General features: G+C 44.8%; 1 protein-coding gene across 4 annotated transcripts in view; it reads left to right on the top strand.

Moving 5' to 3' along the window:
• The first annotated feature begins 21,948 nt into the window (after window positions 1–21,948).
• The window catches only part of VPS26C (VPS26 endosomal protein sorting factor C), a 47,662-nt gene continuing 44,881 nt past the window's right edge, over window positions 21,949–24,729 (top strand). Inside the window, exon 1 of one of the 4 annotated variants that reach the window (XM_047875280.1) lies at window positions 21,949–22,146. In XM_047875280.1, the coding sequence (XP_047731236.1) occupies window positions 22,090–22,146 (57 nt within the window). In that variant the 5' untranslated portion in view covers window positions 21,949–22,089. The remainder of the gene's footprint in view (window positions 22,147–24,729) is intronic. The other 3 variants (XM_047875282.1, XM_047875281.1, XM_047875279.1) reach the window with 3 other exon arrangements.

Here is a 24,729-nt window from a genome sequence, read left to right as displayed (position 1 = left end):
TTTGTAATGTAATATAAAAAAGTAGTCTTTGTGGATGCCTTGGGGATGCCTGGGTGGCTCAGTCAGTTGAGCATCCAACTTTGGCTCGGGTCATGATCTCACAGTTTGTGAGTTCAAGCCCCGTGTTGGACTCTGTGCTGACAGCTCAGAGCCTGGAACCTGCTTCAGATTCTGTGTCTCTTTCTCTCTCTGCCCCTCTCCTGCTCACACTCCATCTCTCTCTCTCCTTCCCCTCTCTCTCTCTCAAAAATAAGTAAATCATTAAAAAAAAATTTTTTTTTTTTTTTTTTAAAGAGGGGCTTTGGACTGGGTGGCTCAGTTGGTTAAACCTCCGACCTTGGCTAAATCATGATCTCACAGTTCCATGAGTTTGAGCCCCATGTTAGGCTCTATACTGACAGCTCAGAGCCTGCTTGGGATCCTCTCTCCCTCTGCCCCTCTGCTCGCACTCTGTGTGTGTCTCTCTCTCAAAACTAAATGAGAAATTTTTTTTTTTTAAAAAGAGGGGCTTGGGACTCACATCAGATATATGGGAAACCAGCACGATTACAGGGTGGAGCCCCAACAGAACACGTCTCAGAGGGTGGACGGGCTTCCCCGGGGGGCAGTGCCCCACATGTGTCTTCACGCATCGATGCCGGGAAAGTATGCTGCCCGCGACCCCACAGGGAGAGGACAATGGAAGATCCACCCTGGGTACTTTCCTGGACTCTGCCCTCTGTACGCCTTCCCTTGGCTGATTTTAATCTGTATTTTTGTTGTTGTTCTTCTTCTTAACTGTAAGTATGGGTACAGCAGCTTCGAGCGGGCTCTGTGAGACTCTCCAGTGAACTATGGAAACCGAGGACGGTTGGAGGAATCCCCCTAACTTGTAATTAGTCTCAGGAGCGAGAGTGGTTTTATACGGATTGTGCTCACCCTACCTTCAGAGCATCCCAACCCTGTCCTGGGGATGGCACAACGGTGCAGAGGGCAAGGCTGTTTGTGGCCAGAGGCTCTGTGCGCTCTTGGCCTTACTTGTCTGGCCTGAAAATGAAGGTACTAATATCTGAATAAACTTGTAATTCAGTCGGGACATCCCAGCACACCGCGATGAAAGATATTCTGCTATAGAAGAGGGGGGAGAACATTGGAAGAGAAAAGGAAACCACCACAAAACCCACTTGCCTTCGGCCACCCACGTATTTATATACCCCTCCTCCCACACGGAGTACAGATTTATACTTTTTGCAAAAGCAACAACCTCAGAGTCCCATCTAGGCATATCCTTCAGTTCAAAAGCCTGCGTCTTGGGTGGCGTCCAGAACTCTCCATTAGTGCAGAGGGCTCCTTGTAATCTGGAACGCGTGAACCTATAGAAAAGTGATCTGCTTCAAAATAAGCAATATACAATGATGCAGTAGGAAAAGTAGCTCCAGTGAAAACTCCCATTGGAAAGGGGAGTCACCGAGGACACCCAGCAGTCCTTGATCCACAGCAGGGATCAAATCCTGGGGGAACGGGATTGGTGGGGGCCCCCTTCTCTGGCAGTACAGTAAAGTATTTGGACAGCGCATCCGAATACCTTTGGCTCTGGAACAAGATTTCTTGCCTAATATCCTCCTGGCTCCAGCCTGCAGGGGGACCTCCTTGTCCCTCATTTTCAAAAGCCCCATCAGAAGTGAGCTTTAGAGATTATTTGCTGCCTGAGAGCGGAACAGATACGGGGTCCTAAGAATTGCTTTAGGGATTGGTGGACTACTTTGCAGTTTCTTTTTTTTTTTTAAGTTTATTTATTTATTTTGAAAGAGAGAGAGAGAGAGAGAGAGAGAGAGAGAGAGTGTGTGTGTGTGTGTGTGTGTATGCATGAGCAAGGGAGGGGCAGAGAGAAAGAGAGAGAGGGAGAGAGAGAACCCCAAGCAGGCTATTCGATGTCAGCGTAGAGCCCAACACAGAGCTCGAACAGACGAACGTGAGATCATAACCTGAGCCGAGATCAAAAGTTGGACACTTAACCGACTGAGCCACCCAGGCACGCAAGTCTCTTTATTAATATAACTAATACCTTCACAAATCTCCTGGGTTTCTGATATGCTTGTTTCTGGTATGTTCTACTTTAGGACTGCCAGATTTAGCAAATCCTCAGAAAACACAGGATTTCCAGGTAAGCCGGAATTTCAGATAAACAGTGGATGATACTTAGAAGTAGAATACTTGAAATTAATTAATCAATTAATTAAAAGAGAAGTAAAATATTGGAGACACCTTTACCCTAAAAAATCATTTGCTGTGCTCTCCTACCCCCTTCTCTTCCATCAAATTACAGTCCCTTTGGATCCGATGAAATGGTGGGCTTGGTTACAAAGATAGCACCCATATTAGTGATGTCTGCCTCTGGACTGGCTCTCACTGCTTGGCAGGAAAACCGAGATATAAAGGTCTTTGTGAAATTAGGAGCCCTCAGTAAAGCCGCCTACCCAGGCTGCCTTTGCCTGGGTCATAGAAGCTTGGGTTTTTTAATTCAGCAAGACTCCAAATTATCAGTTTATGAGTCAAATGAATTGTAGACTCCAGACAGAGGAGATTTCCCAAGCAGAACAAATTCCCCATTCTGTTTCTAGGCTGCCCGGCTTTTTCCCCGAGTTCCCCTCTCTTTTGGACTTTTTGGGAAGTGGCAGGAAGCAGCCGAATGTGCTCCAGATTCTGAAATTTTCCAACCATTTTTTCCTAACGTTCTGCCTTGGTCAGCAGGCAGTGTGCCTTCTAATGTAGCAAGGGGAACATGGCACCAAATGTCTCATGGCCATGCGCCTGCCTGTGAATCTTCGTCACTCAACCGCTTAATCAGTTCACCATCTTTTAAGTCCTGTTAGGACTGGAGCCAGCTGCAGATGTCAGAGGTCACGAAATAATAATCACCGAAGCGGGTATATTAGTTTCCTATTGTTACTGTAACCAATTGCTACAAACTTAGTGGCTTAAAACACCACACGTTGGGGGCACCTGGGTAGCTCAGTTGGTTGAGCGACCAACTCTCAATTTCGGCTCAGGTCATGGTCTCACGGTTTATGGGATCGAGCCCTGCGTCAGGCTCTGTGCTGACAGTGTGGAGCCTGCTTGGGATTCTTTCTCTCCCTCTCTCTCTGCCCCTCCCACACCTAGTGATAAGGGTGACTGAGAAATGTAGACATTATTCCGGACAGATACCTGCCCAGCTAAAATAATTGGAGTTTCTACTGCTACAAAGGAAGAGGAGGGTATCTGTTGGGGGACCCCTAGTAGTCTCCACTGCTCCTGACTAAATTTCTAAGATGATATGTACATTTTGGGGTTGAAAATGAACTTAATTCACATGCAACTGCGCTGAATTCCAGAAGGCAAACAATTTTTACCTGTGACTAGTCTCGTGCAGATCTTTGGAGTAACAAGCATCCTCTGTGTAGCACTGAGACCATGTTCCCTTAAAAAAAGAGAAAGAAAGAAAGAAAGAAAGAAAGAAAGAGAAACATACATGTAAATACCTTCCAGGGAATAAGAACATGAAATGGAAGTTTGATGATTCCGGAAATAAACACAGGAGACTTTCCTCCAGAACTTAGAGTGAACCAAATGATCTATCAGTTAGCAGTGAATGGGTAATTTGAGTTCTTACTGGACAGAGGTGTGGTGGCTGGAGGAGGTGCATCTCAGGGCCGAAGTGAGGCTCCAGGACGTGGAGAACCAGGAAGTGGGATGGGGTTTGGGTGAAACTGGGACCCTGCCTCCTCATCTATAGGTAGAAGCCCTCTTGCTCTCCCAGCTCACACCCCTTCAATAATCAAATCACATCGGGGCTAGGCGCTGAGATGTCCCCTCTTGGCCCACTTCTCTTCTTCTTTCTTACATTATTGCCACAACTGCTGTCCAGTCACCGTTATCTCTTGCAAAGATTTCTACAAACATCTCCTAACTGCTCTCCGATATATTCTTCACATTGCCGCCAGAATGCAAAGCTGATCAGTTCACGGTATAGGTTGAATTGTGTCCCTGCAACGACGATATGTTAGAGTCCTAACCCCCAGGACCTCAGAATGTGACCTTATTTGGAGAGAGGGTCTTTGCAGAGGTGATCAAAGTAAGATGGCATCATTAGAGGTCCTACAATAATAACTCTTCGTGCTGCTGGAATTGCTTGCTTCACCTTCTTTTCCCTTCTAGGCTGGACGCTACATGAAGGGAAGACCTTATGTGTTTGGTCCCCAGTGAGTCCTCAGGATTTAGCATAATAAATAAATGTGAGACCATTGACCAAATGAATGAATATATATTTTCTCATAAATTGTGTATTTCTATTTCCAATTTCACCCCAACTTTTATTTTAAAACTTTGAAACATGGAGTGGAGCTGAAAAAATTATATAGTGAACAGACATATGCCAAATATCTAGATTCTAGAATTAATATGTGGCTATGTTTGCTTTATCACCTACCTATCCATCCACTAATCTTCCTTATTTGAGTAGGAGTTTGAAATTAAAAAAAATCTTTAATGTTTTTTTTTTTTGAGAGAGAGACAGACAGACAGACAGAATGTGAGTGGGGGAAGGGCAGAGAGAGAGGGGGACACAGAATTCAAAGCAGGCTCCAGGCTTCATGATGTCAGCACAGAGCTTGGCCTGGGGCTCGAACTCACGAACTGTGAGACCATGACCTGAGCCGAAGTCGGATGCCCTACCTACTGAGCCACCCAGGTGCCCCTGAGTTTGAAAGTATAGATGCCCCCAAGGTCCTTGGCAAAATGTCTGCTCAATTTGGTAGATATCCCTAGGACAGCAGACTAGAAAATTCCTGAAAGCTATCTCCTAGTCCTTTGTGCTAATGCTATGATCATGTGAGTTTTTTAAAAAATATATTTAATGTTTTATTTATCCTTGAGAGAGAGAGACAGAGCATGAGCAAGGAAGGGGCAGAGTGAGAGAGGGACACAGAATCCAAAGCAGGATCCAGGCTCTGAGCTGTTAGCACAGAGCCCAATGTGGGGCTTGAACTCACAAGCCATGAGATCACAACCTGAGCCTAAGTCAGACGCTCAACCAACTGAGCCACCCAGGCACCCTGATCATGTGGGGTTTTGACTGGAGTTTTAAAAGTGGAGCTCTTAGAATTATCTAGCATTTTCCTTATCCTAGATGTTTACCTATTTCCAGATTAGGTGTATACCTAGCATTAACATCGAAACTGTTTTGCATGAATATAGAAACTGCCCAGGTAAAGCAGGAAGAGCTCGGTGATGACAGAGAAGCTAAATCAATGGGGCTATAACTGAAATCGAACAAAGGACACTTCATCTGGAGGATGAATCCCCGGGTGCTGCCATTGTCCTGCTCAGTCAGGGTCAGAGAGGGTGAACCAAGATGTGGAACTTCCCTACAGGGCTGTGGTGGTACCTTGTCACCCAGCCCCCCTGAAATTCCAGGAAAACCCAGTAGTCTCTCAAGGACACCAGAGCACAATCCTGTAGCTGACACAGGAGCCAGAGCAGGGACCAGGCTGCTGTCATGTTTAAACCTCAGTGAGTCCCGGGGCGCCTGGGTGGCTCGGTCGGTTGAGCGTCCGACTTTGGCTCAGGCCAAGATCTCATGGTTTGTGAGTTCGAGCCCCGCGTTGGTCTCTGCGCTGACAGCTCAGACCCTGGAGCCTGCTTCAGATTCTGTGTCTCTCCTCCTCTCTCTGCCCCTCCCCTGCTCATGCTCTGTCTCTCTCTGTCTCTCAAGAATAAATAAACATTAAAAAAAAAAAAGAAACCTCAATGAGTCCCATCCCTGATGTGCTCTTAGACGTTCATGAGGAATGGCAGGGAATCAAGTTAATTTCGTGATTTCCACCCCCCCCCCCCCACTGCTCCCTCACATCATCTTGTTCTATTCTTTTCAGAGTTACTCACTTTACTCCACAGTTCACATTGGGGGGGGGGGAGGGGCTTGTTTTGCATAAGTTCTAGCTACATCGATTATAAAAACTTTTTTAGTGGATTTACACTTTACTTTTAACGGATTTACAAAGTGTTGGGACATGATGGCCCACTGATGTGCTGTAGGGAGTTTGCAGGTGACCCATTGGCAGTGTCTCTGTGGGAGACGACACCCCACCTCATGGCAGGTAGACAGAAAGCAAACAGCACAGACGAGGAAAAGACCTGTGTGGCACCAAATGCTCACTCTACACAAGTTGAATTATCGGAAGGCTGTGAAAATGAAATTAATGTAAGAGATGAAACATGTGACTTTAACAAGTTGTCCTTCCTGCATTGCCTTTTGGATGACAAAAGTGCTCACGATTTAGTATTCACCGATTTGCCTATTTGAGAGAGATTTCAAACGTCTCCCCTATAAATGGTAAAGATCTCCCGTCAGGAAGAATACCCAGAAATGAGTAAATTCATCTTGTCTATCACTTAAAACAAGCCCGTCTTTGACTTGAGTTAGGAAAGCCAATATAGTCATGGTTTGCTTCAGATCATTTAAATCAGCTCCTGACTCTTGCAGTTGGAAAAATCCTGACTGCCCTTATCAATTAATTCCTCTTCCCTCTTTTAAAGTTTAATGGCTACAGCTTCTCTGGAAAACAGTGTAGAAGTTCCTCAAAAAATTAAAAATGGAACTGCCCTATGACCCAGCAATAGCACTGCCAGGAATTTACCCAAGGGACACAGGAGTGCTGATTCATAGGGGCACATGTACCCCAATGTTCATACCAGTGCTTTCGGCAACAGCCAAATTACGGAAAGAGCCTAAATGCCCATCAACTGATGAATGGATAAAGACGATGTGGTTTATATACACAATGGAATACTACTTGGCAATGAGAAAGAATGAAATCATCCCATTTGCAGCAACATGGATGGAACTGGAGGGTATTATGCTGAATGAAATAAAGTCAGAGAAGGACAGATATCATATGTTTTCACTCATATGTGGATCTTGAGAAACTTAACAGAAGACCACGGGGGAAGGGAAAGGAAGGGGAAAAAAAATAGTTACAGAGAGGGAGGGAGGCAAACCTAAGAGACTTAAATACAGAAAACAAACTGAGGGTGGATGGGGGGTGTGGGGGAGAGGGGAAAGTGGGTGATGGGCATTGAGGAGGGCACTTGTTGGGATGAGCACTGAGTGTTGTACGTAAGTGATGATCCATGGGAATCTCCCCCAAAAACCAAAAGCACACTTTACACACTGTACATTAGCCGATTTGACAATAAATTATATTTAAAAAGTTTAATGGCAAATATATTTTTTAACTTTCATAGTAAATATTTTAAAGATTTTGGTTTATTTTTTATTTTTATATTTTTTAAGATTTTAATTTTTTTTTCAACGTTTATTTATTTTTGGGACAGAGAGAGACAGAGCATGAACGGGGGAGGGGCAGAGAGAGAGGGAGACACAGAATCAGAAACAGGCTCCAGGCTCTGAGCCATCAGCCCAGAGCCTGACGCGGGGCTCGAACTCACGGACCGCGAGATCGTGACCTGGCTGAAGTCGGACGCTTAACCGACTGCGCCACCCAGGCGCCCCTGGTTTATTTTTTTATAAGTAATCTCTATGCCCAGGGCGCCTGGGTGGTTCAGTGGGTTAAGCGCCCCACTCTTGGTTTCAGCTCAGGTCATGATCTCGAGGTTTTGTGAGATCGAGCTCCATGTCAGGCTGGTGCTGGCAGCTTGAGATTCTCTGTTCCCCTCTCTCTTTGCCCCTTTCCCACTTTCACTGTCTCAGTCTCTCTCAAAATGAATAAAATAAACTTTAAAAAGACTAATAATCTTTACGCCCAATGTGGGGCTCGAACTCTTAACCCCAAGATCAAGGGTCGCACACTCCACTAACTGAGCCAGCCAGGCACCCCTTAGCTTTAATAAATACTTAAATTTGATGGTAAATACTTTTGAAATCATGCATATTTGTGAGAAGAACCATGTCCTAAATACCCCAGCACAGACATTGTTGACAGTTCAGGGGCATCTCTTTCTCTGCTAGGTTTTCTGTGCTTTTTGTTTGTTTAACCTAGAGCTTAGGTCGCATGTGTTTTATTTGTTTGCCTGTTTTTCACAACTGTGATCATATAGATAAAATTCTGAATTTTTTTAAACTTTGATTTTAACACAACCATTTTCCAATGTTAGCATGTGATCTTCGTAACTATACTTTTGAAGTCAACTTATAGAAGTATAATTTATATAAAACATATCTGCTGTGTGTGTATATATACAGATTTATGAGTTTTAACAACATAGATAACCTGTGTAACTACCTCCCCAATCAAGATATGGATTTTTCCATTGCCTTAAATGTAACCTCCTGACCCTCTGAGGTCAGCACCACTATGTCACAGCCCGAACCTCCCTGGCCACCTCTCAAACATCCCCTTATCTGTCTTATGTCATATTGATTAGTTTTACCTACTTGGAACTTACATTAAGTATATAGATTTTTATGGCTGACTTCTTTTGCTCAGTGTATCTTTGGGATCCATCCATGCTGTTGTGTGTGTCAGTAGCTTATCCCTTTGTATTGATAGTGTTTTATCATATGGATATACAACAATTTGTTTACCCATTCACCACTTGGTAAACATTTGGATTGTTTCCAGTTTTTCTCTATTATGAATAATGCTGCTATGAACATGCAAGTGGAAGTCTTTGTGTGGACATATGTTCTCATTTTCTTGCATAAACACTAGGAGTGAACATGCTGAGCCACTTATTAATTAGGCTCTTTGTCTTATTATTGGGTTTTAAGAGTTTTTTACACATTCTGATATGTGTACTTAGTCAGATATGTGTACTGTGAATATTTTCTCCCAATGTGTTGCTTGCCTTTTCATTTTCTTAGTGGTATATTTTGAATAGCAGAAGTATAATTTAGCATTTTTCCTTTTGTAATCCATGATTTTTATGTTCAGTCTAAGACTTTTTTTGTCTACCCTAATGTCAGGAAGATTGTCTCCTATGTGTTCTTTCAAAAAGTTTATCCTTATAACAATCAGGACTATGATTTATTCCAAGTTAATTTTTATGTAAGGTGTGAGGTAGGGGTTGAGGTCCTTTTTCTTTTTTTCCAAATAAATTTTTCATGATTTTGCAAATATCTAGTTCAAAACCCTATGTTGAAAAAGTTTCTCTTTCCCAATCAAGATTATCTTGGCATCTTTATTGAAATTCATATGATTTTGTTGACTATATATGTATGGGTTTATTTCTGGACTCTCCATTCTATTCCATTGATGTATTTGTCTGTCTTTATGCCTTGACCATTGCTTTCTCCTAGGTCTTAAAGTCAGGCAGTATAAATCCTTCAACTTTGTTCTTCTTTTTCAAAATTATATTTGCTATTCTAGGTCCTTTGCATTATCATATTAAATTTTTGAAATGTTTATCCATTTTTTGAGAGAGAGAGAGATAGAGCATGTTGGAGGATGGGCAGAGAGAGGGAGACACAGAATCCGAAGCTGGCTCCAGGCTCTGAGCTGTCAACACAGAGCCTGACACAGGGCTCAAACTCATGGACTGCAAGATCATGACCTGAGCCAAAGTTGGACGCTTAACCAACTGAGCCATCCAGGCGCCCATCATATCAATTTTTTAATTAGTTTGTCCATTTTTAAGAAAAGGCTGCCGGACTGTTGAGTGGGATTGCATTGAGTGGAAGAATGGACATCTTTTTTTTTTTTTAAATTTTTTTTTTTCAACGTTTATTTATTTTGGGGACAGAGAGAGACAGAGCTTGAACGGGGGAGGGGCAGAGAGAGAGGGAGACACAGAATCGGAAACAGGCTCCAGGCTCCGAGCCATCAGCCCAGAGCCCGACGCGGGGCTCGAACTCCCGGACCGCGAGATCGTGACCTGGCTGAAGTCGGACGTTTAACCGACTGCGCCACCCAGGCGCCCCAAGAATGGACATCTTAATAACACTGAATCTTGTACTTCATAAACATGGAATATTTCTCTACCAATTTACAACTTCTCTTTTCAGCATAGTCATGTTTTTAGTGACAGATAATATCTCACCAAATTGGAGGTATAGTTTACCAAATCTGCCCATTTTGTCATTTAGGTTGTTTCCAATTTTTATTATTAATAATTTGCTGTGAACATCATGGCATTTAAAGATTTTTTTTTTTCGAGGCACCTGGGTGGCTCAGTTGGTTAAGTGTCCGACTTTGGCTCAGGTCATGATCTCATGGTTTGTGAGTTTGAACCCCATGGCGGGCTCTGTGCTGACAGCTCAGAGCCTGGAGCCTGCTTTGGATTCTGTGTCTCCTTCTCTCTCTGCCCCTCACCAACTTGTGCTCTGTCTCTCTATGTCTCTCAAAAAATAAGTAAATGTGGGGCGCCTGGGTGGCGCAGTCGGTTAAGCGTCCGACTTCAGCCAGGTCACGATCTCGCGGTCCGTGAGTTCGAGCCCCGCGTCGAGCCCCGTGTCGGGCTCTGGGCTGATGGCCTGGAGCCTGTTTCCGATTCTGTGTCTCCCTCTCTCTCTGCCCCTCCCCCGTTCATGCTCTGTCTCTCTCTGTCCCCAAAATAAAAAATAAACGTTGAAAAAAAAATTAAAAAAAAAAATAAGTAAATGTAAAAACAAATTTTTTTTAAGGTTTTTTTTTTTTTTCAAACCTAGGGTTCTTTTCTCTTCTTTTTTTGAAAGTAGGCTTCACACCCAGTGTGGAGCCCAACATAGGGCTCAAACTCATGACCATGAGCTCAAGACCTGAGCCAAGAGCAAGAGTTGGTTGCTTAACCAACTGAGCCACCCAGGCACCCCTAGCATTATTTTCTTGAGATAGATATACAGTAGTGAAATTACTAGGTCAAGGAATATAAACATTTTAAAGGCTTCGGTATATATTACCAATTTTCTTCCTATCTGTGTTGTACCATTCACATTGCTATCAAAATGAATGAATAATCTTGTCAATATTGAGTATTTTGCTAATTTAACCTGTGAAGTGGAAGATTCTTTCTGGAATTTCTTTTATTGAAGGTAAACATTTTTCCATATGTCTGCTTACTCCATAATTTCATCTTTTGCAAATGTTACTCATGTCCTATTTCTTAGAGTTCTTGTTGTTGTTTTTTTTTTAATTTTTTTTTCAACGTTTATTTATTTTTGGGACAGAGAGAGACAGAGCACGAACGGGGGAGGGGCAGAGAGAGAGGGGGACACAGAATCAGAAACAGGCTCCAGGCTCTGAGCCATCAGTCCAGAGCCTGACGCGGGGCTCAAACTCACGGACCACGAGATCGTGACCTGGCTGAAGTCGGATGCTTAACCGACTGCGCCACCCAGGCGCCCCTCTTCTTGTTTTTTTAAAAAATTACTATTTTATTTTATAGAGAGAGAATGAGCAGGGGAGAGGGACAGAGGGAGAGAAAGAGAGAAAATCTTAAGCAGCCTTCATGCTCAGCGAGAAGCCCAATGTGGGGTTTGATCCCATGACCCTTGTATCATGACCTGAGCCAAAATCAAGAGTCAGATGCTCAATTGACTGAACCACCCTGGCACCCCATTTTAGAGTTCTTACAGATTCAAATGTTATCCCTGCTGGTAGTCAAAATTCCAAGAATGACCCCCACTGACCTTACCCTTGTATGATCCCCTCCATTTAGAGGGTGGGTGGACGTGGGGTGTATGATGAAATATCATTCCCAAGATTGTTATGTTATATGACACCATTAACTTTAAAATTGGGAGATTTTCCAGATCAGCCTAAAGTTGTTATCATAAGCCTTTTATTTATTTATTTATTTATTTATTTATTTACTTATTTATTTTTAATGTTTATTTATTTTTGAGACAGAGAGAGACAGAGCATGAATGGGGGAGGGTCAGAGAGAGAGGGAGACACAGAATCGGAAGCAGGCTCCTGGCTCTGAGCTGTCAGCACAGAGCCTGACGTGGGGCTCGAACTCATAGACCGTGAGATCAGGACCTGAGCCGAAGTCGGAAGCTCAACTGACTGAGCCACACAGGCGCCCCTCATAAGCCTTTTTTTTTTTTTTTAAATTTTTTTTTTTCAACGTTTATTTATTTTGGGGACAGAGAAAGACAGAGCATGAATGGGGGAGGGGCAGAGAGAGGGAGACACAGAATCGGAAACAGGCTCCAGGCTCTGAGCCATCAGCCCAGAGCCTGACGCGGGGCTCGAACTCACAGACCGTGAGATCGTGACCTGGCTGAAGTCGGACGCTTAACCGACTGCGCCACCCAGGCGCCCCCTCATAAGCCTTTTAAAAGCAGAAAGTTTTCCCTGGGAAGGAAGGAAGGTAAGATCGAAAGGAAATTCAAAGAGATTCAAACCACAAGAAGGATTCAACATGCCATTGCTAGCTTTGAAGATGGAGGGGTCCAGTGGAAGGATGAAAGACAGATCTCTACGAGCTGAGAGTGGTCCCTGCTGACAACCAGCAAGTGAGCAGGATCTCAGTCCAGCAACCACAAGGAATGACTTCTGCAAATAACCTGAATGAACTTGGGAGTGAGGCTTCCAGAGCCTCCAGATAAATAGCTCCGCTAACAGACACCTTGATTTCAAGCATGTGTGATCCTAAGCAGAAAACCCAGTTGAGCCCACCCAGACTTATATCTGATAGAACTGTGAACTAGTAAACAAGTGTTATTTCAAATCCCTAAGCTTGTGGTAATTTGTCACACAGCCGTAGAAAACTAATGCATCCTCTTTAAACAAGACATGATCTTTGCTTGTCATATTTGTTGCACATCTTTCCCATTCTTTTTATTAGGGGTTTTCTCCCTTTGTGTATAGTAAAACTGTATATACATTGAATTGATTCTTTTCTTTTCCTTTATGATATTATTCTATCAGTCAATCTCCAGTCACAAAGTCTTCCCAAATCTACTCCAGCTCCACAGTTTTTTTCCCCCACAGTTTTTAAAGTTCAATTATATTTTCTAGCTCTTTATGTGGTTTCAATTTTTAAATTAAAATGCCTTTTTATTAAATGCAACATGTATATAATTCTAAAGTCAAAATTGTGTGGCATGGAACATTCAAAGGAGTCTAGTCGCTTCCATCCCCACACCCACCCCATTTTGTCTTTTCTCCTTAGGTAAGCATTTACTTTGATCGTCTATTGCTACATCACAAACCATGTCAAAACTCAGTGGCTTGAAGCAATGGCCCTTTTGTTATCTCTCACAGTTCTGATGGTTGATTGAGGCTCAGCTAAGTGGTACTTTTGCTGGTCTTGCTTTGCGTCATTCATGTGGCTGTGGTCAGATAGTAAGAAGGGTGGAATGTTCAAGGTGGCTGCATTCATATGTGTTAGGTACTTGGAGGGGACAAGAGGAAGGCTGGTCTTAGTGGTGGGGGACTGGTGCTCTTTTTCCCTCCATATTGTCCAAGGCCTCTGTTTCTCCCTGTAGCTCATCAACATGGTCTCTCCACCAGTGTCTTGGGGCTCCTTACATGGTTCTCAGAGCTCCCAAAGCACAAAAGCATAAGTTGCTAGGCCTTTTGAAGGCTCAGGCCCAGAACTCTCTCCACATGCTATTTGTTAAAGCAGGTCATATGTGCTAATATCTGTATGACATGGCCCAGGACCCTCACCTCCCCAGTTGCTCATTTCTTGTTGGAATTCTTTTGCTGGTTATTCTTGTTTATTTATCATTCCAAATAAACTTTATAATCAACATGCCTGGTTGCAAGAATAAAGAGTAGACGATATTTTTATTGGCATTGCTTTAAATTGATCAATTAAGCAGAGGACAATGAACATTTTGATGCTATTGAACCTTCTTATCCAAGAACATGGTATGCCTTTCCTTCCCTTCAAAGCTGCTGTCATGTCTTCTACAAGACTTCACTAGTGTTTCTCAAATAATTTTTCCACATTTCCTGTTAAACCTATGTCTAACTTGTTCTATTATGTCCTAAACTTTTTAATTTCAGTAGGTTTTTGGGGGTGGGGGGAAGAGGGTTATGGCAGGATCGCAAAATCTAAATTATCTTTTCACCTAAGTATAAAGCCATTCAGCCTAATATCATTTGCTGAATAATCCTTTGTTCTCTGCAGATTTATGCAATCTTTTACCATAAAATTTCATATATACTAATTGGAATTTGTTCTGAGCTACTCTGTCCAATTGATCTTTTTTTTTTTTAATTTTTTTTTCAACTTTTAAATTTATTTATTTATTTATTTTTTTTAATTTTTGGGACAGAGAGAGACAGAGCATGAACGGGGGAGGGGCAGAGAGAGAGGGAGACACAGAATCGGAAGCAGGCTCCAGGCTCTGAGCCATCAGCCCAGAGCCTGACGCGGGGCTCGAACTCACGGACTGCGAGATCGTGACCTGGCTGAAGTCTTAACCGACTGCGCCACCCAGGCGCCCCTGTCCAATTGATCTTATGCCAAAATGATGCTGTTTTAACTCTTATCGCTTTACTATGTTTTATGCCTACTAGAGCTCTTTTCCCTACAATTAACTTTTCTTAAAGATATATAAATTCCATTGTTTTTAAGAAAAATTGCCATTAAATTTCCTCGTTAAAAATTATATTGAGAGGAATTGATTAAGCCTAAAAATTAATTTTATAAGACTGTACATTTTTTAAAAATTTAGATTTCCTGGTCAGAAGTACTGTGCATATCTCCATTTTTCATATTTTATACACATATATATATTTTTTATGCTTATTTATTTTTGAGAGAGAGAGAAAGAGAGAGACAGAGTACAAGCAGGGGACAGGCAGAGAGAGAGGGAGACACAGAATCTGAAGCAGGCTCCAGGCTCCGAGCCGTTTGCACACAGCTCAATGCAGGGCTTGAACACATGAACCAAGATATCATGACCTGAGCTGAAGTTGGGCACTCAACCAACTGAGCCACCCAGGCGCCCCTATCTTATATTTCTTAATTCAGCTTTGTAGCTTTCTTCATGTAACTCAAACATATATTACATTCAAATTACTCTGAGTATTTTATATTTTTATTGCTATTGAACATACAATCCTTATTTTCATTTTATTTTCTGACTGGTTACTGTTGTTAAATAGGAATGCCTATTGATTTTTGTATATGTAGCTGTTTTAAAATCTACAGGCACAACACATAAACGGTCAAAAAAGTAACAGTCTTCATTTCTCTGTAAATTAACCTGATTTAGCTCTCCAGCAACCCTTTCTGCTGAGGGTGGGGGAAAAAATCAATCTTACTATGTAGTTGGAAGTCAGTTGATACTATATTACATTCCCTTTTCACATCCCCATTCTCTTTCTTGCCTTCTCTCTGAAATCATTCTATCTGGGATGGGGAGAGGTGGATGGTTCAAACATGTCATATATCTCAGCCAGTATCCCTGCTGGTGCAGTTTGTAGTCTCCTCCCCGTCCAGCCAACACTATGCTAGAGCGTTTTGCTAGAATAAGCCTGAGCTCTCCCCACTGCCAACTCAATTCGAAGCTCACTCTTGCAGGGTCTTCTAATCCTCTCCTCTTTCACTCAGGCTCTCTGCTTTTTCCTTTCTTTTCATAGCCCAGCCCAGCCCCATCCTCAACTAGGGTGGTGACTCCAGAGGACAGGAAGCCAGGCCTCGCCCCCAGATCAGTTTTGCTCTTTCTGTGCCTTTTCCCGTAGATCAGACACATTTAGTTCATGTCTTTGGCAAAATGCTCTTCATCACAAATTCGTGATCCGGGGCATAAATCTGGTGGAGGGAGGGTTGGTGGTGGCGTACCTACTAGAAATTACACGGGATAAAAAAAATACGTTGGCTAGTATTTCAAAAACAGTGTCTCTTTCTACTATGGGATTCGAACATACAGAAAAGCACAGAGAATAGTATACTAAAGCTCCATGCCCTCATTATTCAGCTTCAATAATTATCAACATCTCTCACCCATGGCCCTGTCCCAACCATACCTGTTCTCTTTTTTCTTCCCTTCTTCGTGGAGTTAATTTAAAGCAAATTCCACATATCATATCATTTCACGTGGCCAAATATTTAAAGTCTTTTCTAATAATTTTACAGAGGAATCTTTCTTCGGTGTATCCGAAGGCTTTGGTATGAAGCATTCACACTTCCTTATTTTTAGTCGATTACTGTATTTTTATTTGCTCCTTGACCTAATGTATTTGGGAGAGTTTACTTGAATTTCGAAATAGTTAAAATGTGGCTGGTTTAAGTATCTGGACCATACTTAGTTATTTGAATATGAGATTTTCTTTGTGGTATAGTATGCAATCAATGCTTACAGATAACTTGAAAAGGTGAATCCCCTGTGATTCCATTACATTTAATTGTACTTAATTATTTAAAATCCTCTATACCTTTATTGTTTATGCACTCAGTCTCTAACAGGTTGTGTTTTGTTAAAATCTTCTACTAACTGTATCTACTAACTGTACATTTATCTTTATATGTCTAAATGTTTTTGACCCAACCGACTGGGTAGCTCAGTCGGTTAAGTGTCCGACTTCGGCTCGGGTCATGATCTCACAGTTCATGAGTTCGAGCCCCGTGTCAGGCTCTGTGCTGACAGCTCAGAGCCTGGAACCTGTTTCGGATTCTGTGTCTGCCTCTCTCTCTGACCCTCCCCCGCTCATGCTCTGTCTCTCTCCCTCTCAGAAATAAACATTAAAAAATTTTTTTAAAAATATTTTTGTCTATATATTGTTGCCATGTGTTACAAGTTGAATTGTGCCCCCACCAAATTCATATGGTGAAGTCCTAAACCCCAGAACCTCAGAACATGATTGTATTTGGAAATAGGGTCTTTACAGAGGTAATCAAATCAAAATGAGGTCATTAGTGTGGGCTCCACTCCAACATGACTGTGTTCTTACAAAAAGGGAACACTTTTTTTTTTAAATTTTTTTTTTTAACATTTATTTATTTTTGAGACAGAGAGAGACAGAGCATGAACAGGGGAGGGGCAGAGAGAGAGGGAGACACAGAATCGGAAGCAGGCCCCAGGCTCTGAGCCGTCAGCACAGAGCCCGACGCGGGGCTCGAACTCACGGACTGCGAGATCGTGACCTGAGCCGAAGTCTGACGCTCAACTGAGCCACCCAGGCACCCCACAAAAAGGGAACACTTAGGGGTGCCTGGGTGGCTCAGTTGGTTACGTGGCTGACTTCAGCTCAGGTCACGATCTCACAGTTCGTGAGTTCGAGCCCCATGTCAGGCTCAGTGCTGATAGCTCAGAGTCTGGAGCCTGCTTTGGATTCTGTGTCTCCGTCTCTCTGTCCCTCTCTGGCTCATGCACTGTCTCTGTCTCTCAAAAATAAATAAAAATATTTTTTTAAAAAGTGGGGGGGGGGCATTTGGAGACAGACGCACATGTGGGGAGAATGCCAGGTGAGGATGAAGACACACAAAGTAACGCAGCGTGAGGTGTCGCAGAGGAAGACCACCATCTGCAAGCCAGGGAGATGCACCTGGAGCAGAACCTTCCCTCACAGCCCTTGGAAGGAACTAACCTTCCTGCTGGAAAGAACTAACCCTGCTGACATCTTGTTTTCGGACCTCAGTCTCCGGAACCAAACAAGAGAGAATAATGTTTGTGGTTCCCAGCTGCCCATTGGCAGTACTTTCTTTTTTTTTTTTTAATTTTTTTTCAACGTTTTTTATTTTATTTTTGGGACAGAGAGAGACAGAGCATGAATGGGGGAGGTGCAGAGAGAGAGGGAGACACAGAATCAGAAACAGGCTCCAGGCTCTGAGCCATCAGCCCAGAGCCCGACTCGGGGCTCGAACTCACGGACCGCGAGATCGTGACCTGGCTGAAGTCGGACGCTTAACCGACTACGCCACCCAGGCGCCCCTGGCAGTACTTTCTGATGGCGGCCCCAGTAAGCTCATGTGCCATACAATTCTCCCATGGCTTTTACAGCGTGTGCCTTCACCATCAAGTTCTCTCAAATCACCTTTGACTGTAAGTTGAACTCTTGCTTGAATTTCACATTTCACTGGCAGTTCTTTGCCCGGTCTTTTCATTAAGACCCTCTGTCCCCTTGCACTAAGCCCAACGTTTGTCGTGTGCACATACGTAGCATGGTGATTGGTGATTGCACATGTGAGCTCTGGATCAAAATGGTGGCTGCCACTTAGCTGCTACAAGGCTTCGGGCGAGTCCACTAACCCTTCTGTGCCTGTTTTTCCCTTTTGTAAGGTGAGGGAGTCATAACTGTACTTATAAGGATGGAACAAATTAAAATATTTCAAGTGCTTAGAACAGTGCCTGATCCACACCAAGTACTTTATATATATGTGAGTTGTTATGAATCACTTTATAAGGAAAGAAGCACTGAGATCATTTTACAGAAGCTCAAAGAAGTTAAGTCAGGAAGCTGGCGTGACAGGATTGTTGCAGGCTGGTTGCCAAGGGGCAGGCCCTGAGATGGAGATTAATGTGCAGGAAATAAATTAAGGAGTGTTCCCCAGATCAACAGGTGTGTTGGGGGTGGGGTGGGGGTGAAGCAAGCAGGGTTGGGTTGGGCAGAGGGAAAAGTTTAATTGTGATGCAATCACAGGAAGGCTCCCCAGCCAATGGGCGCAGAGTGCTTTAAAGTATGTCCAGATTCTTTGATATTCCCTTTCAAAGGAGCCAAATTCCCCTTCCCTTGGGTGTGGGCTGGAATCAGACTCTCTTCTAACCAATAAAGGAAACGTAAACGTGAGAGTTCAGAGCCTAGGCCATAGAAGGCACTGCAGAGCTCCGTCTGCTCTCCCTGTGGGACTGCCTGGTATGGGAGAAGCTGGCTGCCATGCTGTGAGGGCTCTCAAGCAGCCTGTGGAGAGTCCCACGTGGTGAGGAACTGAGGCCTTCAGCCCATAGCCGTGTAAGGGCGCCATCTTGGAAGTGTACCTTCCAGTCCAGTCCAGCCTTCAGAGAACTGTTGACTTGGCTGCAACCCCCTGACACCTTGAGCCAAAACTACCCAGTGAAGTTCCTACCCAGCTCCTGAGTTCCTGGCTCACAGACACTACGAGTTCAAAAATGTTTGTGTTAAACTGCTAATTGTTGGAGGTAATTTATCACACAGCAATAGATAACTAATATAGGGATCTTGGGAGCTGACTTGTCCTTCAGAGTCGTTCCAAACTGGGGTCAAGGGTAGAAGTCTTTATGTTCTAAATTGACTAGTCATTACAGGTGGGCTGTCCCTCCCCCACCCAAATGACCATGACTTTGGGCAATGCAGTTTTCCTCAGCTAAGGGCAAGCTTTAAAGAGTGAGTTTAGCTGACAACTTTTGAGAGCAATACTCCCAGCAGCTCAGAAACACGTTCCTCAGTCCTAAAAGGTCTGAACAGAGCAGCACAGCCTCCACTAAAAGATGTTTAGTGGTCCGTCTCCTACAGTCCCAGAATGGGCAATATGCTCACAGCTGAAACAAGCAGAGTGCCCCATCTTCCAACAAAAGATGCCTACACTTGGAGGCAGGTATTTTCCCCAGAGCTTAATAAAGAGCTGCAGTCAAGTCCTGCTTCCACCAAATACTTCCCCAATCCTCTCCATCTCAGTCGACATGGGGAGGGAGAGGAAGGAATAAAAGGAGGCAGTTGGCCTTGCAGAGAGTTCAGCGTTTCTGGTGGGAGGTGACGTAGAGGGGGAGGCTGCAAGGTAATCTCTCCCTGGTATTGGTGGGGACTACTGCAAGGAGAGGCTGGTCTTTCATCGACTCCTTGCAAACCTGTCTGGCCTACATTCTTGATTTATTCCTGCCTGCATTTTAGGAGGGAGCAGGAAGATTGAAGAGAGACAGCAGGGTGGAGAGGAGAGGCCTTGGGGCAGGTTCCAGTCCAGCCCTTTTGTGTGACAAGGCTGTGTATTTCTCATGGGTCACGCGGACTCCGTGGGAGATAAATGGTCTTGAGCCGCCTTGCTGAACCCTCACAAAGAGGCTGGGTGTACCACTGGGTGCTGGTAGGGGGGTGATAAGAAAATATTGACCTGGAGATAGATCTTCCATGGAAATGCATGGGAGGGAGAAGGCCCACCAGACCTTCTCATACGTGCCCCACAAAAGGAGTTTTGAACAAGGACCAGTCGTCAAGACAAGCAGGAATCAATTCAGAGAGAACTTTGGCAGTGGCCAGTTAAAAGATGCTTGCCTCAACACAGAAGCATCCAGGCCCTGAAGAGGACGCTGAAGAAGTGTCTGAGCCAGAAGCATGACTTGTACCTTCCCACTCCCAACTAAGGATCTGGGATCCCACTCATGTCCTGAGATTGGCACTTTGAGGTGGTCTGATTTTTAGTAACTGAAACTGACCAGCCAGGAGTATGCCCTAAGGTGTAGCTGAGGGATGGAGAAGATTCAAAACAACAGTGACTGGAGAAAAATGGACCGTTTCATGTTTGGAAGCCATCACACAGAGAGGGCCCCAAAACTGATTACACTGACAGCTGCTGGAACCAGAGCTCTTTGCTCTGCACCAGCATTCCACACAAATTGTGTACAATTTACAAAGAGGAATAACAACATGGCCTAGCTGACCTCAGGGAATAAGAAATGTTTGGTTGTAAAGTTAAGTAGAAAGCAGGTTTGCAGAAGCAGACAAGTCTAGGATGTGGATCCCTGTAAGAGGTTTCTTTTCCTGTTTCCCTGCATTGTCTACTGAGATTGAGATTTACCAGTTAGAAGTGCTGGGTGAGTCTAGTGGAGAGGGATTCATTCCTTGAATTGCAAATAGACTAGTCTGTGATTATCAAGTCCCTAATGAATTGTTTCAGAATTGCTGAGTCTGAGTTGCAGGAAGACATCCAAGACAGAGAGACTGAAGCCCTGAGGGCAGAGAGGAGCTGAAACCGGAGACCTGAATATTGGGAAATACCACCTTGTATCACCCTTCAAAAGCAATTGTAGCTATAGCACCATCAGTGTCGTCCTATAAAATGCCTTAAATTCTCAAGAGGGAGGCACCGGTCACACTAATTCACGAAATCGTTTTACGGAAGATTTCTAACGTCATCCTGTAACTAATGCACATTGAAAAACAAACATCAGAACTAAAGAATTTAAGAACAAAAAGCACTTCTTCACCGCATTGCCAAAATAACGAAATGTTACCTGCCTGCTTATTGGCAAAGCCCTCGTTTAAAACATCTACGAGGAATTTTATTCGTCACGGCAAAACGTTTCCTACCACTTTATTGCTGCCCTGCCTGGAGGCCACTCCCCCCAAAACCAGTATGTCTTGTGTCTGCTTCAGTCGGCTCCGTCCGGGAATGAAAAACAGACTGGGCAGGTCCGCTTCGGCTCCGAGGTTCCCATCCGCGCGCGCTGCCGGCACCCAGGGCCTGCGGGCCGCGCCTCCCCGCATCCTGCGCACCGACATGAATATTCAGCCCCGGGTTCCAGGGCGCGCGCCGGGGGAGTACCCACAAGCCCCCGCGGCCCCGCCCAGCCGGCCTCCGGGGACTCGGAGCGGGGCGAGGTCACCTGGTGCTCCCCGAGACCTTGGCCCGCGGCCCAGCGGCAGGGGCTGGCCGGGCGGGCCAGGCGGGCCGCCCGCCAATCGGCGCCTTGCGGGCCGGGAGCGCGGGGCCGCGGGCAGGGGAGGCAGTGCCGCAAAGGCGAAGACGCCAGTCTTCAGAACCCTCGGGAGAGAGTGGGGGAGGACTAGAGACGGCGAGAGGCAGGAGACTAGGGAGGGAACTCAATCCTCAGTTATCACCACCTTAAGGCCAACATAGCGCAGCGCCCCTGAGCCGCAGAGCCTGACGGGAGCTTCACTTACCCCGCAAAGGCAGGGCCCGCGCTACGCGACCTCGGCACCACCCCCCACCGCGGGGCACGCCGGGAGAGAGCCGTTTTGGAGGGTATTTCCGGTGTTAGGACAGTCTTTACGGAAAGGGTGGGGCCGGCCTGGTCCCGCCCCTCGCGCCCAGCAGGGGCGGGGTGAAGAGTGACAGCCCCTCGGCCCGCGCTAAGGCCCGCCCCTGCACCGGAAAAAGGAAGGCGGGGGAGTCGATCCCGAGAAAGGCGCGAGGTCTCCAGAAAAGACAGCTAGCGGCAAGGGAAAAGGGGCGGGCCCGGGTCGGAGGGGCGGGGCGACTCGCCTTCCGCTCGGGTCACGCGCGGCAGGAAGTGCTGCCGGCCGCGGAGTACTCGAAATGGGGACCTGCCTGGATATTAAGATTAAGAGAGCGAACAAGGTTTATCACGCCGGGGTAAGTAGGGTGGGCGGGCCTGCAGGTCCCGTCGTCTGCGGGGCCCCGCGCACTTCTGGGTGTGCCTGGGCGGGGCAGAGCGCCCCTCCAGGTGCGTCCCCGCCAGGTGTGTTCCGCGCGCGGCCCGCAGCCCTAAGGAGGGCACCCCGGGCGGAGTCGTCACCGCGTCGGCGGGGCTTGCGGGCCGGAGGGGCCGGCGCCTGGGCTGCAGCGTTTACCGTCTGGCCTCGTGAACATCCGACTCGGCCTTGGTTCCGGAGCTTGAGCTGTCCAGTGAGGGCCGAGGAGCTCGGTGACCACCTGCCCCGTAACTTCGCTCCCGCTGTGACTGCAGGGGTCTTACTGAACGAAAGGCAGAATTCGCTTTGAAAGCAGAAATACGCACTTCGGGCCCCGGTCAGCTCTAACACCGTACAGAAGTGACTCATTTCTCCGGTTTTATTGTTTGAATGATCTACAGAAGGAATAGCATATTAAAATGCAAGTACAAAAAAATAAAAATCTTAATTATGGCACTAACAAGTTTTGTGCCTGCCATTCGCCAATCACTTAATCTCCTCAGTCCTCAGTTGCCTTATTTGCAAAACGAGGGTGATGCAAGGTTCTTGTAGCTCAACCCTACACTGCAGTAGAATCAATCACCTTGGGAATTTTAAAGTATGATAGCCAGGGCCCCACTCCCAGAGATACCATTGATTGTAATGTGCAGCCGGTGTTAAAATCCCAGCTGGCTTGCACTGTGGAACAAACTTGCGAGTAGCAGTTGGTCACATTAATGCAGAGCAGTCTCAAAAAGGATCGAAGACCAAGCAAAGATCATGAACAGATGCTAAGCCTTTTCAGTGCAACACAGCTGGGGAAACCTGATATTTACAGAGACTCAAATGGTCACCTCCCAGATTATTAATGTCAAAGGGAAAAAGCTACCTTTATAATGGAGGAATCAGGTTATCAGGACTCCAACGACAACCAACAGTGAGCATCACCTCACTGCCACCACTAGTGACACTGAGGTTTAGTTCTGGCATGATAATAAAGGGTCTGGCCTGATGGCACTGAAAAGCAAAAGCCCTTTGATGCGATATTCCTACCAAAAGGGTTCGACTTAGATCAGTTCGTAAGGAAACAATCAGGCATTTCCAAATTGAGGAACACTCTGAAATAATTGGCCTGGATTCTTCAAAAATGTGAATGTCATGAAAAGCAATTTTTCTAGATTAAAAGAGCCTACAAAGATACGACAACTAAATACAGTGTGTAATTCCTGATAGATAAATTTGGATATAGACTGTACGAAAAATAATTTTGTATGGGTGTTAAATTTCCCGAGTGGGATATTTGTATTTTGGCTATGTAGGAGAATGCTCCATATACTGAAGTCTTTAGGAGTAAAGTGTGGAAATAACTAGATTTTAAATAGTCCACCCACATATTGTGTGTGCGTGGATGTGAGGAGAAGAGAGAGAGCAAGTGGGGCAAAGTGTTAATAATTGAGGACTCTGATCGAGTCTACCTTGTATTCTTTTTTTTTTTTTAATTTTTTTTTTTAACATTTATTTATTTTTGAGACAGAGAGAGACAGAGCATGAACAGGGGAGGGGCAGAGAGAGGGAGACACAGAATCTGAAACAGGCTCCAGGCTCTGAGCAGTCAGCACAGAGCCCGACGTGGGGCTTGAACTCAAGGACCACGAGATCATGACCTGAGCTGAAGTCAGATGCTTAACCGACCGAGCCACCCAGGCGCCCCTTGTATTCTTTTTTTAATAACAATTTTATTGAGATGTAATTCAAATACTGTAAAACTTACCCATTTAAGGTGTAGAATTCAGTGGTTGTAACATATTCACGGGGTTGGGTGAATAATCACCGCCATGTAATTTTACAACATTTTGATCCACCCAAAAAGAAACCCTCCACCCATTAGCCAATACTCCTCATCCCCTCTACATCTCAGCCCCTGGCAATCACAGATCTACTTTCTGTCTCCATGGATTTGCCTATTGTGGAAACTTCATATAAATGAATCATACAACATGTAGCCTTTCATGACTGGCTTAATTCACTTAGCATGTTTTCAGCGTTCATACATGTAGCATATGTCAATCAGTTCCTTGTCCTTTTTATGGCGGACTAATATTCCATTGCATGGATAGACCATGTTTTATTTACCCATTCATCTGTTGATGGACATTTAGGTTGTTTTCACTTTGGCTTTTATGAAGAATGCTACTATGAACATTCCTGTACAAGTTTTTGTGTGAACATAGGTTTTCATTTCTCTTGCATATACACAGAGGTGTGGAATTGTTGGGTGATGCAGTAATTTTATGTTTAACGTTTTGAAGACCCACCAAACTGTTTTCCAAAGCACTGGGACTGCTCTACTGTGTGTGAGTGTTCCAGTTTCCCTACTATTTTGTATTCTTGGAACTTTTCTGTGGCTTGGAAATTCAGAATAAGAATTGGGGGCAGGCAGTGGTAGGAGACTATATACATTTTGCCTTAATCATTTTCATTTCATTAAAAAGTCAGTACGTTCTATTCAGAGATGTTGGGCCAGCTGAGATGTTTTCTGTGGCTT

Source organism: Prionailurus viverrinus, chromosome C2 (genome assembly GCF_022837055.1).
Source record: "Prionailurus viverrinus isolate Anna chromosome C2, UM_Priviv_1.0, whole genome shotgun sequence".
Taxonomy (NCBI): domain Eukaryota; kingdom Metazoa; phylum Chordata; class Mammalia; order Carnivora; family Felidae; genus Prionailurus; species Prionailurus viverrinus.
The sequence above is the reverse complement of the archived record's forward strand: the minus strand, read 5'-3'. Positions and strand labels throughout refer to the sequence as shown.